The sequence below is a fragment of the Nerophis ophidion genome, linkage group LG23, assembly GCF_033978795.1.
Source record: "Nerophis ophidion isolate RoL-2023_Sa linkage group LG23, RoL_Noph_v1.0, whole genome shotgun sequence".
Lineage (NCBI taxonomy): Eukaryota > Metazoa > Chordata > Actinopteri > Syngnathiformes > Syngnathidae > Nerophis > Nerophis ophidion.
In genome coordinates this window covers 32,764,408-32,780,447 of record NC_084633.1, presented here as the reverse complement: position 1 = coordinate 32,780,447, position 16,040 = coordinate 32,764,408, and the positions used below count along the sequence as shown (strand labels likewise).

The window sequence follows — 16,040 nt, the reverse complement described above, 5'->3', positions numbered from 1 at the left end:
TCTTGTCAAAAGTCTAGCAGCCGCATTTTGTACCAACTGTAATATTTTAATGCTAGACATGGGGAGACCCGAAAATAATACGTTACAGTAATCGAGACGAGACGTCAGGTGCGTAAGCGACACACCTGTGCTCAATCTCTGCATCTGCTGTTGCAGTACAAAAAGGGGGAAGGAGGAACAATCGGGGCAGAAGTAGGCAAGGAAACCACTGCAACCGAAGACCACGAGCACGACGAGCGAGACCGAGAGCGAGATGAGCCCCCGCAACAGACGCAGACAGCTGACACCGAAAGGTGTGCTGCGACCAGCAGGAAGAGCCCGCGTGCCAGAAAGTGGCGTGACCGAATGGCAGGAAAATGACAGGTTTATAGAAATAATAAATCAGTCAAACCTGCTACGATCCGTCTTGTATCGAGTGTCACAGCAACCCACACGGTGACGGCAGGAAGTCCGTCACATCATCTTAGTGACATCATGCACTAAAGTGCACTAACAGCTTGTTTTAAATTGTCTCTGACAATCTTGCACTTTCTGTTTTGGAAATGACATGAATGTTTGTGCCACTGCTTAATAACAGTTTAATAAATACAGTTTTGGTAAATTGACTTAGTTGTGATTTCTCTCTCTGCATGAAAGTTTAAAATGGGCACATATTAATGCAGTTTGAAGAGGAATGTTTTAATGTAGACACACAGAATCATCATACTGCTGTCATTATATGTATCAAGTGTTCATTCAAGGCTGAGGCAAAATATGGAGATATATATTGTGTATCGTGACATGGCCTAAAAATATATAGATATTAATACATTTCCAGCCCTACTGGAAACAAATTTTAAGATACTCAACACTCTAAAGCAATTGCAAGCGAGTAAAACCAGATGGGGCTCAAAATACTCCCAAATTGATACATCACTGTAGACGGTCTGCCCGTATATCAATCTGCGGAATGTAGTGCCCAAACAAAGAAATCACACTCCTTGGTGACTCAATCTGTGCTTTTTTTTTTTTATTGAGTACGACTGCAAATTACGGAAAATGTGTGCGTCAGCACTTTGATAAAGACGATGAAGAAACACCAGTGAATTCAATACAGAACTTGTATTTTTATCCATTTCATTCACCATTTATGTTTTTTTCATTGCATGTAAAACTACATATTCTCTATAAAACATGTTTTGGGGGAATATTTCAATTTTCAGCAACCTTCTTATGCATTGTGTCGGGTTTCCTACGGACCTTTTTGAACAGAGTACTAACAAAAAAACAAGGTTTATTTTAGAAGAGGGGGGAGGAATTTAAAGATGACAGTACAGTGTGAGATATATTTACAAAAAAGTGAATCATGCATTCCTTATAGCAGATAATATTCCCGTGTGTAGCGGTAATACCAGGTCCCCTTTAATAGGGAAAACCCGGGGATTGTATAAAGATCTGTACCAGGCAGTATCAAAGTCAGGCAGTGCGATACACAAACGATACGCTTCATTTTCAGATGTGTAAGACATGCACTCGCAGTATCAGTCATGACCCGTGTAGCTTTCCAACATACGCTACTGTACAAAGTCTCACAGGATCGGCTTTTTTTCTTTTTCTTTCATTTTTGTGAGCTTGGAAAATAGATTTTTCCACAGCGTGAGGTTGTGTGTCTATCCTTGGAAGAACTCTTGGCAGTGTTACTTTGAGGAGACACAATGTGGATTTAGGAAAATATCTTCTATCACAGTCTATCTGTCACAGCATCTTGTACTTACTATATATATATATATATATATATATATATACACACATATGGATTTTGCATAACGCACATGGCTTCTCATCAGAGAAAATGCATAAGAGGGTTATCGTCTACACGGGGAGATAATCCGTCATAAAGCCCGTTTGTGTTGACATTTGGTACATGCGCAAATTTTTCTTTCCAGCGGATGGCAATATCAGAAAATAAAAAGGTGCATTTGGTTCGTTTCAGGATAAAAATTCCATGCTTTTATTTTGATGCTTACTTCGCACTGAACAGGAAGTCACTGCTTGCAAGTCGGGACGACAGTTTGGCCATTCCACCCAAACGCTTCCTTTTGTGTAAAGTATAAAGTAACGATAACGTTTTTTTTAACCAAGTGTCCTGCACATTGAAATGATTGCATATTTGATAAATAATATTCAAAATATTCTTATAAACGACGTAAATATGGAAGTTAATTTGTGTCCATTACAAAATCTTTTTTGACACTGAATGTATGTAACTGAGTTTTTTGCGTTCTATCCATCCATCCATCCATCCATTTTCTACCGCTTAATCCCTTTTTGGGGTCGCTGGCGCCTATCTCAGCTACAAACGGGCGGAAGGCGGGGTACACCCTGGACAAATCGCCAAATCATCGCAGGGCCAACACAGATAAAGAGACAACATTCACACTCACATTCACACACTAGGGCCAATTTGGGTTCTAATTTTGTAAAAATTTGTATTTACATTGAACAATTTATTTTTAGTAAAATGCGTGTTTAAAAATCCATCGAAAAAAATTCAGAGTCTAGTGCGGGTTTCAACCGTTTGAATCATTTCTATAGTTTGAAAAAAATCCAGCATTGAAGTGTTAATGATGGTTTTATTAATGCCCAAGTAACCCAATTAACTGCCTTTTTTATGCTGTTCACAGGACTTCAAATTTGACACCTGATGGTTCTGAGACAGGATTCATTGCTTCGGTCTTAATTTACTGGAAGTGAGCACTGAATTTTTATACACTTTATTTTCAAACACAAGCACTGAATTTTTCAACAAGAAATTGTTTTAAATTGAACTTTTACACAATTAATTTTTTTTTACGGTGAATTCTCATAAGCTGAATTTTTAAATATATGCACTGAATTTTTACACAATTTTTTAACGCTGAATTTTCATACATTGAATTTTTAAACACGCACACTGAATTTTTGAGCACTGCATTTTTTTTTTACACACTGAATTATTTTACGCTGAATTTTTCTACACTTTATTTTTAAACACACACTGAATTTTTTTAAACTTGTTTTACACATTGAATTATTTTACGCTGGATTTTCATACACTGAATTATTATATACTGAATTTTTGAGCACTGCATTTTTTTTATTTTAGTTTCACACTGAATTATTTACACTGAATTTTTATACACTATTTTTTTTACAAATGAATTTTTTTACGCTGAATTTTACACACTGAATTTTTTTTACGCTGAATTTCCAAACACAGCGTTGTATTTTTTAAAATTGTAGTTTTACACACTGAATTATTTTTTGCTGAAAATGTATACATTTTATTTTTAAACACCAAATTTTTCAGCACAAAATTCTCTCAAATTTAATTTTGACACACTGAATCTTTTTATTTTTCTACTCAGTTTTTATACACACACACACACGGAATTTTTCTGAAGTTTTACACCATTTTTTTTATGCTGGATTTTCATACACTGAATTATAAACACTCACAATGAATTTTTGAGCACAGCATTTTTATTTTATTTTAGTTTTACACAGAATTTTTTATGCTCTATTTTTAAACATGCACTGAATTTTTCAGCACAAATATTTTCAATAGAATTTTTACACAATTTTTTTAGGCTGAATTTTTAAACACATACACTGATTTTTTTAAGCACTGAATTGTTTTAAATGTAATTTATACACAACTTTATTTTTAACGCAGAATTTTTAAACACACACTGAATTTTTTTACGCTGAATTTTCGTACACTGAGTTTCTAAACACGCACTGAAGTTTTTGATTTACACACAGGATTTTTATACAATTAATTTTTTTAACCTCAATTTTTCTACACGGAATTTTTATACACACATTGTGCTGAAAAAATAAAATGCAAAACTTTCAGTTACATAAATAAGTGTCAAAAAATAAACTTTTGTAAATTAAACTCCTTACTTTAAACACTGACACAAATAGCGTGTTGTCTCTCCCCGCTTCCTAAAATGAAGATTGTACATGAAATATAATCATTGAAATCCTTCAGAAATGTATTCTACATTTGTTTATTTTCACATTTTTGGTGTGTTTTTGAGTTTTCACTGTAACCCACTAAAAAATGTGGAATATCCTTAGAAAGTTGCATCACTAGCTATGTTCACATGGACACAATTAATTGGATTAAAAGCCTAACCGGAATAAAAATGCTTAATGTAAACATTCCGATCGAGAAGGGTGGTTTATGTCGATAGTCGATGATGAGATGAGAGTGCATGAAAACACTTCTGAGACCAAGGGAAGGTAAATTCACTCATTTTCCATCAAGGGGGAGAGTTGTTAAAATCTCAGTAGCAGTACAAATCCTGTTACCTAAAATACTGTTGTTACTGGTTTTTAAAATACATTTTGTTGAATGACTAATGTCAGCATAAATGCCATACATGTGTTTGTGAATTCTATTCCTAAAACTCCCTCCTGTTACTCAAATGAGTCATCTTTGGCCAAGAAAAAAGCTTGTACAATAATGAAGTCGCAAGCTCAACATTATATTACAAACCCCGTTTCCATATGAGTTGGGAAATTGTGTTGAATGTAAATATAAACGGAATACAATGATTAGCAAATCCTTTTCAACCCATATTAAGTTGAATGCACTACAAAGATATTTGATGTTCAAACTCAAACTTTTTTTTTGTGCAAATAATAATTAACTTAGAATTTCATGGCTGCAACACCTGCCAAAGTAGTTGGGAAAGGGCATGTTCACCACTGTGTTACATCACCTTTTCTTTTAACAACACTCAATAAAAGTTTTGGAACTGAGGAAACTAATTGTTGAAGCTTTGAAAGTGGAATCATTTACCATTCTTGCTTGATGTACAGTCCGGGGTCTTGTTGCCGTATTTTACGCTTCATAATGCGCCACACATTTTCGATGGAAGACATGTCTGGACTGCAGGCGGGCCAGGAAAGTACCCGCACTCTTTTACTACAAAGCCACGCTGTTGTAACACGTGGCTTGGCATTGTTTTGCTGAAATAAGCAGGGGCGTCCATGATAACGTTGCTTGGATGACAACATATGTTGCTCCAAAACCTGTATGGACCATTCAGCATTAATGGTGCCTTCACAGATGTGTAAGTTACCCATGCCTTGAGCACTAATACACCCCCATACCATCACAGATGTTGGCTTTTGAACTTTGCTCCTATAACAATCCGGATGGTTATTTTCCTCCAGAACACTTTTCTACCTTGCATCAGTCCATCTTAGATGAGCTCGGGCCCAGCGAAGCCGGCGGCGTTCCTGGGTGTTGTTGATAAATGGCTTTCGCTTTGCATAGTAGAGTTTTAACTTGCACTTACAGATGTAGCGACCAACTGTAGTTACTGACAGTGGTTTTATAAAGTGTTCCTGGGCCCATGTGGTGATATCCTTTACACACGGATGTCGGTTTTTGATGCAGTACCGCCTGAGGGGTCAAATGTCCATAATATCATCGCTTACGTGCAGTGATTTCTCCAGATTCTCTGAACTTTGTGATGATTTTACGGACCGCAGATGGTAAAATCCCTAAATTCCTTGCAATAGCTTGTTGAGAAATGTTGTTGTAAAACTGTTTAACAATTTGCTTACAAATTGGTGACCCTCGCCCCATCCTTGTTTGTGAATTACTTAGCATTTCATGGAAGCTGCTGTTACACCCAATTATGGCACCCAACTGTTCCCAATTAGCCTGCACACCTGTGGGATGTTCCAAAATAAGTGTTTGATGAGCATTCCTCAACTTAATCAGTATTTATTGCCACCTTTCCCAAATTCTTTGTCACATGTTGCTGGCATCAAATTCTAAAGTGAATGATTATTTGAATTCTTTTTTTTTTTTATCAGTTTGAACATCAAATATGTTGTCTTTGTAGCATATTCAACTGAATATGGGTTGAAAATGATTTGAAAATTGTTGTATTCTGTTTATATTTACATCTAACACAATTTCCCAACTCATATGGAAACAGGGTTTGTATTAGTATTAAGAAATTAGCAGCTGAAAAATGGACAGAAATGTAAGTTTATTTAGAAACAAGCAAATGGCACCGATTCGGTGAAATGGCCCACTTGTAAGCGATGATAATAATGAGGTTGAATATACTAACATAAACGTAGCCATTTTTAACACAAATTTGGATCTCAAACGTGATGTCGATAAAAGTGGTCCACCGTGTTAGTGGACGCATAAGAATTTGGTAGACCAGGACTTGGGCTGGTCAACACAGGTGTGTTTTTGACCGATTTAAAACGTGAAAAATTAATTACTCATATTTAGTTCATAAATCTAAACAACATAAATATACATTTGATGAAATGTACAACATTTGCTTAGAGGGGAACTGTACTTTTTTTTTTTTTAAACTTTGCTTATATTCACAATCCTTATGTGACAGAACATATGTTTTTCTTTTTTTGATGCATTCTAAATCGTAAATAAACACTAGCAGAAGTCGGCTAACAATGTCGCCCTATGAACTGCTCCAAAAACCACCTTTAAGTATATACAGTATATATTATATAGTACCAGTCATAACATGTAATATTTAAATATGTATTTTGTAAATATATATGTATTTGAGGTCCTTAAGTTCTACTTTAGATATTGCCTTTTACTCCTCCCATCTTATTTAATTTTATTTAAATCTTGCCTATCTTGGCCTTATTTCTTATGCTAGCTGTTTTTGCACCAACATTCCAAGACAAATTCCTTGTAAGTGGGAACATGCTTGGCAATAAAAAACTATTCTAATTAAATATTTTGCTCATTTCAAGCTTTCGGCAGCTTATAAATTTCAGAAGCATCACAACGTTCGCTTTTTATCTTCAACAACAACAACAGGATTACTCATGGCAGACTTTGGGAAAGAAAGGGACTACTTTGTGACAAATTATTATCCAGAACAAACCTGGGCAAAGTAAGGCCCGGGGGCCACAGGTGGCCCGTTTAGCTTTTCAATCCGGCCTGCCGGACATTCCCAAGTCATTTTTTTAGATGTTCAAGAAGGAAAGTGTAGCTGCCATTATGATGTGCAGTGATGTTTTCTAATGACCGTAAGACTTTAACTATACAAAGTATTTCAATGCTTGGAATGTGAGTTTATGGATGATATACTAGTTACTATGGTCATCTAATTAGTTGCTATGGTCATCTACGTCACAGCAGCTCAGACGAGGCACCAAGCAGTGTTAGCGGGAAGCGTTTCCACGGACGCGGAAGGAGATTTTCACAACAAAGTTCTAAAGCTTAGTGATATATACAATAGATTAGAATACAATAGATTATTGATCCCTGGGGGAAATTATGCAAATGATGTATCAGATTGTAGGTGGGTTTATTTTGTACCCTTTGCGTTCATATTTCACAGTTTGTTGCATTTTTGTTGCGTTTCACTTGATTGTAAAATGTGTGTTGTCAATATTCAGTGTTTTATCCTTCATAAAAAAATTAAAAATTCCATTATGTTTTTTAAGGCAGTCTGTCATAATGTTTTTAGCATTCAATCAGACATAATTGAGAGGTTTTGTATTAGTGTTCCTAAAAATCAGATATACCGGCCCCCAGGCATATTTTTTTCTGTAAATTTGGCCCCCGAGTCAAAATAATTGGCCAGGTCTGATCCAGAACCTTAAATTTTTGAGCCTGAATATAATCTCCGAGTTTTAGAAGCTGAGTGATAAGCAGATCCATCTTTAGTGAAACACTAAGCATCATGTAGCAATATTGCTACCTATGAAAATAATAAAACAATCACTTACTATTGCTGGGATAACAACTGATGGGATGTTCATATCTTTCCGTTTAGATGAAGAATTAATCGTAATCCTAACGTAGGTTTTTTTTTTTTTTTTTTAAAGTGGGCGAAAACAAGCATCTTTTTTGTAGTTTCTCATCATCTCCAGGTCTAAGTTTAATGTCATAATGGACCAACTTGTCGGTTTATGTCCACATCCTTCTACTATCCAGGTAAAAGGCATGATTTATGATATACTTTTGCAAACTCAGACGCATCCCTGTAAAACTCCAACCCTTCCTCAGCGTAGTCGGGGCGGTGGCAGCGTGGTAGTGTCAGGGCTATGCCGTTTGGAATGTTCGGTTCCTGGTAGGGCCATCAATGGCGGACAGGTCTGGTACCCAGCAGTGTTAAGGCCGCTACATAGCCCAGGAGACGTCAACCCTCAGGAACCTGCTGCTTCTGGTCATCTTGCCTCTGCGTCTGTGATAAAATCTGCGGCAAGCAAGGTTGGTGCCTTTGCAAACGGAGGGATTTTGTGCATGTGCAACGGCTATTCTTTTGTGTGTGACGGGCGCAACCTTTTCCTAACATTGTACGCAATTGCCAAGCATTGATGGTGCTCTCGGTGTCGGGGGTTAACCTGCACTACCGCAGGACTTACGAATATCTGCGGTCAAGCAGACAATCTTTGCGAGTCCTGTGCAGAGGTCGGGATCGCTTAACAAAAAGAAGAAGCAGCAGCTCAGTTTGTCAATACTGTAGCAAGTAAAATAGTTTGTCTGTGTCAGCACTTATAATAACAATATCGCTAATACCTGGGTAATATTCAGGTCACGAGATGTGAATGGATGTTTTTGGATGTTTTTAGAGGGCTTTATAGTTGGAATATTGCATTCCTATTGGCTGCATTATTAGCCACCTCGTAAATCCCGTGTTTTACGACTTACAATGCATACAAAAAAGAAAAGCGTGTTCTTGTCTTACATAGGGATTGGGAATGTTAGGCAAAATTCCCCAAAAATTGCAGTTCCCCTTTAAAAGTGATATGCACCAAATAAGCATCAACAATGTCCAAATTCCAGAATAAATTCAAGGCCAAGTCCATAACGCAACACAGTCCAAGTAATGCTGTGCACACACCTCCATTGACGAAATGCAGGTGACACACCTCCGTCTGTGGTGTGGTTGGTGCAGTGCTGTGCAAGGTGGAGGTACTTTAGGAGTGGAGCTTCAGGTGGAGTAAGAGCCAGAGCTCGATGGTGGACTGCGGCTGGGAGAGAGGACTGAGATCGGGGACAGGTTAGGGGAATTTGGGAGCTCGGTCTCTTCCTGTTCTCGAGCGACTCTGTCTCTTCCTTTTCCTCCTGCGGCGCCTTGGCCTTCCAGTCCCTCAGAGTTCTCCAGCATCTCCTGGATGAGTGGCGGCATGGAACCCGGTATCTCCATTTTCAGCGTGATCACTCGCTCTGCGCCTAAGAGACACGAGTGTGGAAAGAGGGGTCACAGTATGTGCCTAACTTCGCTCATCCAGCGTAGCAACATTCTAATCTTTCACAGAGCAGAGCATTCCTCCGAGGCATAACAACCTGAGCAACTATTACAGTCAAATTAAGGATAAACGAGGGAACATTTAATTAAACACAGCAGGTCTTCAGTCTTATCCGAGGTTGGGTCGTGGGGGCAGCAGCCTAAGCAGGGAAGCCCAGACTTCCCTCTCCCCAGCCACTTCGTCCAGATACTCCCTAAGGATCCCGAGGCGTTCCCAAGCCAGCCGGGAGACATAGTCCTCCCAACGTGTCCTGGGTCTTCCCCGTGGCCTCCTACCGGTCGGACATGCCTGAAACACCTCCTTTGGGAGGCGCTCGGGTGGCAGACAATGCTTTGGTAATAATATTTGTAGTTAACAAATGGGTCTATATGCTTTGACAAGGTTTATTCTGTTAAACTGTAAGTAGTTCAGATATAATTATTAAATATGATTAAAAGTAAGACTACTGATTTAGTGTTAATATTTGAGTGGTCCCTAGGCCCCTTTGTAGTGGAAACATTGGGCCAGAGGACTAACTTGTGCTCTAAGACAGTGGTTCTCAACCTATTTTAAGTGATGTACCCCCTGTGAACATTTTTTTAATTCAAGTACCCCCTAATCAGAGCAAAGCATTTTTAGTTAAAAATAAAGAGATAAAGAAGAAAAATACAGCACTATTTCATCAGTTTCTGATTTATTAAATTGTATAACAGTGCAAAATATTGCTCATTTGTAGTGGTCTTTTTTTAACTATTTGGAAAAAAAGATATAAAAATAACTAAAATCTTGTTGAGAAATAAACAAGTGATTCAATTTTAAATAAAGATTTCTACACATAGAAGTAATCATCAACTTAAAGTGCCCTCTTTGGGGATTGTAACAGAGATCCATCTGGATTCATCAACTTAATTCTAAACATTTCTTCACAAAAAAATACATCTTTAACATCAATATGTATGGAACATGTCCACAAAAAAAATCTAGCAGTCAACACTGAATATTGCATTGTTTCATTTCTTTTCACAGTTTATGAACTTAAATTCATATTTTGTGGAAGTATTATTAAATGAATACATTCATAAAGGATTTTTGAATTGTTGCTATTTTTAGAATATTTAAAAAAAAAAAATCACACGTACCCCTTGGCATACCTTCAAGTACCCCCAGGGGTACGCGTACCCCCATTTGAGAACCACTGCTGTAAGACATCCAATAATAAAGTGCCCTGGTTTTGCAAACATAAAATGTGACACCCAAAAAGTTAATTTCTATAAAAATTGGGTATGTTATGTCGACATGTGTTGCAGTATTGTTAACTTCATTGTTATCGCTATGCAGCGTGAAACATTGTTTTCCCTAATTGATTAGCAAGACTAAATTATTGAATGTGTGCAAAGCACTCACCCTTCACACTGATGCTTCTGAGGTCAGTAATCTTCATCAGGATCTTCGGAAACATACAGGGCTTGTCAGGCCGTCTCCTCCGGACATAGATCTGGACAAGCAAAAAAGCAGACGAAAAAAAACTTAATTTTCACTCCAGTCTTTACGTCCAGGAGGCATCAACATTTAGTTATGAAATGATGTTCGTCCAACATACGGTTGAACAAATTCAAGGTACAGAGGGGTTCTTCAAAAAGGTGTATGATGATTGTAATCTACATTTAACACACTTCCTTGTGGTCTAGATAACATGTATTGGGTATGCTTCAATGTAATGTTGCAAAATTTTTTGCTTCACTTCATTAATAACCCTTATTCTATGTCTGCAAACGGTTCGTTTAAGGAGGCAATGTAGTATTATGTTTATGTTTAAGAAGCAGTTTCAACTTAAAAATGTTTACAAAGGTAATAATCTTGAACCTTATTAATACATCAGGTACCATATTTTTCGGAGTATAAGTCGCTCCGCAGTATAAGTCGCACCTGCCGAAAATGCATAATAAAGAAGGGAAAAACATATATACGTCGCACTGGAGTATAAGTCGCATTTTTGGGGGAAATTTATTTGATAAAACCCAATACCAAGAATAGACATTTGAAAGGCAATTTAAAATAAATAAAGAATAGTGAACAACAGGCTGAATAAGTGTACGTTATATGACGCATAAATAACCAACTGAGAAGGTGCCTGGTATGTTAATGTAACATATTATGGTAAGAGTCATTCAAATAACTATAACATATAGAACATGCTATACGTTTATCAAACAATCTGTCACCCCTAATTGCTAAATCCCATGACATCTTATACGTCTAGTCTCTTACGCGAATGAGCTAAATATTATTTGATATTTTACGGTAATGTGTTAATAATTTCACACATAAGTCGCTCCTGAGTGTAAATCGCACCCCAGGCCAAACTATGAAAAAAAAAACCTGTGACTTATAGTCCGAAAAATACAGTACTATTGACTTTGTTTTGATCAAACAAATGTATTTAATGAAATAAAATAAACTAGTTTATATATTGTGTTGATATTTTTAAACTTGAAATATAAATTTACAGTTATTACATGTGATCGTGTCGGCCTATTTCACTCATGAATGATTGGTATCAGAATCGGCAGCACAGAAACCTGATCGGAACATCCCTATCTCTTAGACAAACAACAGAAAAATTTGGTATATGTAACCATTTAATTCAGGGGTTCTTAATCACTCAAATATTATCACTAAATTAGTACTCTTACTCTTGATTTTAATTTAATTCAATAATTATATTCAACCTACTTACACTTTACCATCTTGTCAAATTAAATGAAAAAGCATGTGTTAGTCACAAATATTATTATCTATTTAACACATAAACCTTAGGCTTGGGTCAAGCGGATTAGAAAAATAAGTACTAACCAAATAAACTGCATAAAAAATGGACTAAAAACATAACTGACAAAAACAAATGTACTTTCTGTACAATTATGTTGTACTAAAATAAATAAGCAACATTTATCATTTATATTTTTTTCCCGAATAAGCTGTCAATACAATTAAAGTGACACTTAAAACACAGCTTAACCACTTAAGTCATAATTTTTGCACTTGAAAATTTGCTCTGACTTTTGCTTAAGACTTCTGATTGTTTTGAGATTTTCATTACTGCCTCAAGTGGTGGTAAAGTGTATTACAACTTAGTACCGCTGCGGCCGCATTATCTTTCATGCATATATGTTTATTTGTGTTACAGATTGAATACAGAAAAGTAAATGAACGTATTAATAATAGCTGTGAAAAGTAGAGGAGTTAGGATTCAATAAGCTCTGCTTCTTCCAATGTTTTGTTAACCTTTGTGTGCCACTGTAAATATGTGTTTGTTATTGTGTCATCTTGTTTTCATGCTCGAAATAAACAAATGCTTTAATCCTATGATTTGACGCTTTGGCATTGATTAAAACACTGTTTTTTTTATCCATTGGGCCCCGAGCGCCCCCTGCAGGGCCGTCAAAAAATATATGTTTCTCATCTGGGCCACATTTGTAATACACTTTTCCACCACTTGTGGTAGTAATTACAATCTCAAACAAACAGAAGTCTGAAGCTGAAGTCCTAAAAGTTTAAGCAGAAAAATTACTTTAATTTTAATGACAGTTTATTTGAGAAACATAGATACTATTATTTATTCATTTATTTGTTTTCGCACTGCGTAATTTAAAGTACATTTTTGTTCATCAATTTTTGAATCCCTTATTTTGCAGTATATTTGATTAGTATTTATTTTTGTGATCAATCTGACCTAAGCATTAATAATGATTGTGATTAACACATGGTTTCTTATCATTTGACAAGGTTTATTCTGTTAAACTGTAAATTGATAATAGTAGTTCTTTGAGGTAGAGGGGGGCATTTCCATGGAGGCACTGGTGGGATAGTAGGGAGACTTTGTATTCCATCCTGAGTGTAACAGGAAGCCAGTGAAGGGATTTGAGAGTTGGTGTGATATGGTCGTATTTCCACACTGTCATCAGGATCCTAGCAGCACTATTCTGTATGTACTGCAGCTTCTGAATGTTCTTGCTTGTCTCTCTTTGTGCATCCATAAAAATTACAAGCAAAAGCGACATCAAAGCCTTTTAATCAATTTATACATTACAAACTGTATCCATGTATTTACAGACTATCAGCACTGACTCATTCAAGGAATAGTTATAGCCAAAAGAAGGCCAAATGCTCCCAAACAGAACACTTTAAAAAGGATTTGCAAGCTCTGGCTTCTCCTTGGCATTACTGCAAGCCATAACACCCACTAACCTGTTTACCAAACAGAAGCATGACTGTGTCATGAGGTACACTTCCTGTCTCCGACTAAATGTATTCCATGTGGCAACATTTAATATGCTTGAATGCTCCATACTGAAAAAACATGTGTTTGTTGTATTCTCCCTGCCTCCTCATCTGGTTTGTCAGTCTTTTTCCCCAGTCTATTGGCCCTCACTAGGCACACCTGCTGCCAATCACGTCCCGGTAGTATTTAAGCGCTTCACCGCCAGCTGGTCCCTGCCGACTATTGTTCCTGAACTCCACTCTGACATGTTCTTCTCGTATTCAGCTCCCCTGGTATGTTGCTCTCGTATATTTGTGTATTTTGACCTCGTTGTGTTTTTGTTTTTTCAAGCCTCCTTGTTTTGAGGACTAGTTTTGCCACGCTGTGTGCGTCCTGGCCTTTTCTCTGCCAGCATCTGAGAGAGACTACCTTTGTTATATTTCCCATGGTGTGCACGTTTGCCCCATCTTCCTTAGTTACCATTTTGACTTATTAAATATTTTATTTTGTCACTATCGCTAACCTTGCCTCCATTCTCTGCATCTCATGGTCCACCCTTGAACTATATATATATATATATATATATATATATATAAACGTAATAAAAACACTTCCTAAAAGCGGTAGGAAATGGATGGATGGATAGAATGGATGTACAACTACACCCCATCTTCATAGTCAAATGGTATATTTTTTTTGTATGTATTCTATGTTTTAATATTTTTGCATCCTACAATAACTTATGACTGGATTACTGTTGGTCAATATTACATACTGTATTTCAAATAATGCGTAAAGCAAGGAGGAGAAAAACACCTTGAAAGCCATATGGGAAAAAAAATTAACATTTTTTTACAATATTGTAAGTAAAATAATTAGTTTTTTAAGTAATGTTTAAGAGATGAAGCTAATTTTTGCAAGTTCAGTAATTAACATTTTTGTCTAAATAGTTTTTAACAAACAAGTAAAACTTGAAGGAGCCTTGATGTATAATTACCGTATGTGTTTTAAATGTCTAAACAGATATTTGACCCTGAGAAGAATGTAAATCAGACGGCAACACGAAAAAATATACGACAGGTCTTCTTTGCACCAAAAATCATTATTTTTTCAAATGTAGATGTCAAACCTTCAAAGCTTCCAACAGGGGTTCTTGAAGAACATCCACTTTGTCCGACTCCTCTAAATCCTGACGATCTGTGGACACGTGCAAGCGAGATCAATTAATACAAGAACTTTCAATCACATTTTAATCATCAGGATTGCTAATTTTTTTTCCTCCAAAAGTTAACTAGCGATTAATTCCACCATTCCACTATATCTAGCTCCATGTTTCGTCAAAATCGCAGGACATGCGGGTGAATCGTGTGTTAAAAAATATATTTCAACTAACTTTGACCACTCTTACTAATAGTGGTACCTTGGGATATGAATTCCGCAGTTTTAAATTTTTTTGGGATACGAACTGTCTCTTGGCTGATTGTTGTGCTTTGGGTTGTGAGCAAAAATTTGGCTCATGTGCATTCCAACCGCTGGTTGGTGAAGTAATTAGAGCGCAGTCCTGCTAGTGTGCACCATACTGAAGTAGAAGGAGTCGATAACGCCAGCTAAGGTCATTAAAATAACATCTAAATGGAGGACAAGCTGCTGATAGTGTGTTTGACTATGAAGCAGCACAAAGGAGATACCGTATAAGTCCACTCTGCAAGATAAATGCTCTAAATTATTACATTTCTTAAAAAAACAGTACATTGTATTGCTTTTGATACAATATTTATCCAAAATTTACTTTTTCTTTTTGAGAAGCATGTTACATGTTAAAATTTTGGGGGCCAAGCACAGAATAAATACATTTTAATTGATTGCAATGTGCGACGCGGTTTCTCGAGGTACAAGCTGTGTGCTACATAACCAATTAAACACCTATTCTGAGGTAATTTGAATTACAAGTGGTGGTATTCAATTAATAATTTTCCTATAAACATGTGACAGACATAACTTTTAATTTTCAACATAGAGGTTTGCTTTAAATACTACAAATACTTTACAAACACTAAAATAAACAACAAATTCCCTCATTTTTTTATTACTTGCGGTGAGCATAACATTCTGAGAAATGAAGTGTTTCCACCATTTCCATTACTCGAAAGTTAAATACAACCAATCAAATGTTTTGTTTTATAAAATATGCTCTCATTCTTGACAGTCGATGAAAAACATCCATCCATCTATTTTCTACCGCGTATTCCCTTTTGGGGTCGCGGGGGGCGCTGGCGCCTATCTCAGCTACAATCAAGCGGAAGGCGGCGTACACCCTGGACAAGTCGCCACCTTATTGATGTAATTAAAATGTGTGTACATGAGGTAAAACACTCCCTAAAACAAGTCTGAATAGAACAGGGGCGTCTAACTCATTTTTAGCACAGGGGCCGCGTGGAGGAAAATCATGGCATTAAAACTAAAAAAATAATGTTTTCCTTGTTTTACTTTAGCCAAAAAT

At 36.6% G+C, this 16,040-nt stretch overlaps 1 protein-coding gene across 1 annotated transcript in view; it reads right to left on the bottom strand.

Moving 5' to 3' along the window:
* Positions 1–980: 980 nt before the first annotated feature.
* LOC133541099 (retinoic acid receptor alpha-A-like) overlaps positions 981–16,040 on the bottom strand; it is a 68,224-nt gene continuing 53,164 nt past the window's right edge. Inside the window, exons 7-9 of the mRNA XM_061884187.1 lie at positions 14,670–14,737; positions 10,684–10,774; positions 981–9,223 (exon numbers count right to left, since the gene is read on the bottom strand). Coding sequence (XP_061740171.1) covers positions 8,982–9,223; positions 10,684–10,774; positions 14,670–14,737 — 401 coding nt within the window. The 3' untranslated portion in view covers positions 981–8,981. The remainder of the gene's footprint in view (positions 9,224–10,683; positions 10,775–14,669; positions 14,738–16,040) is intronic.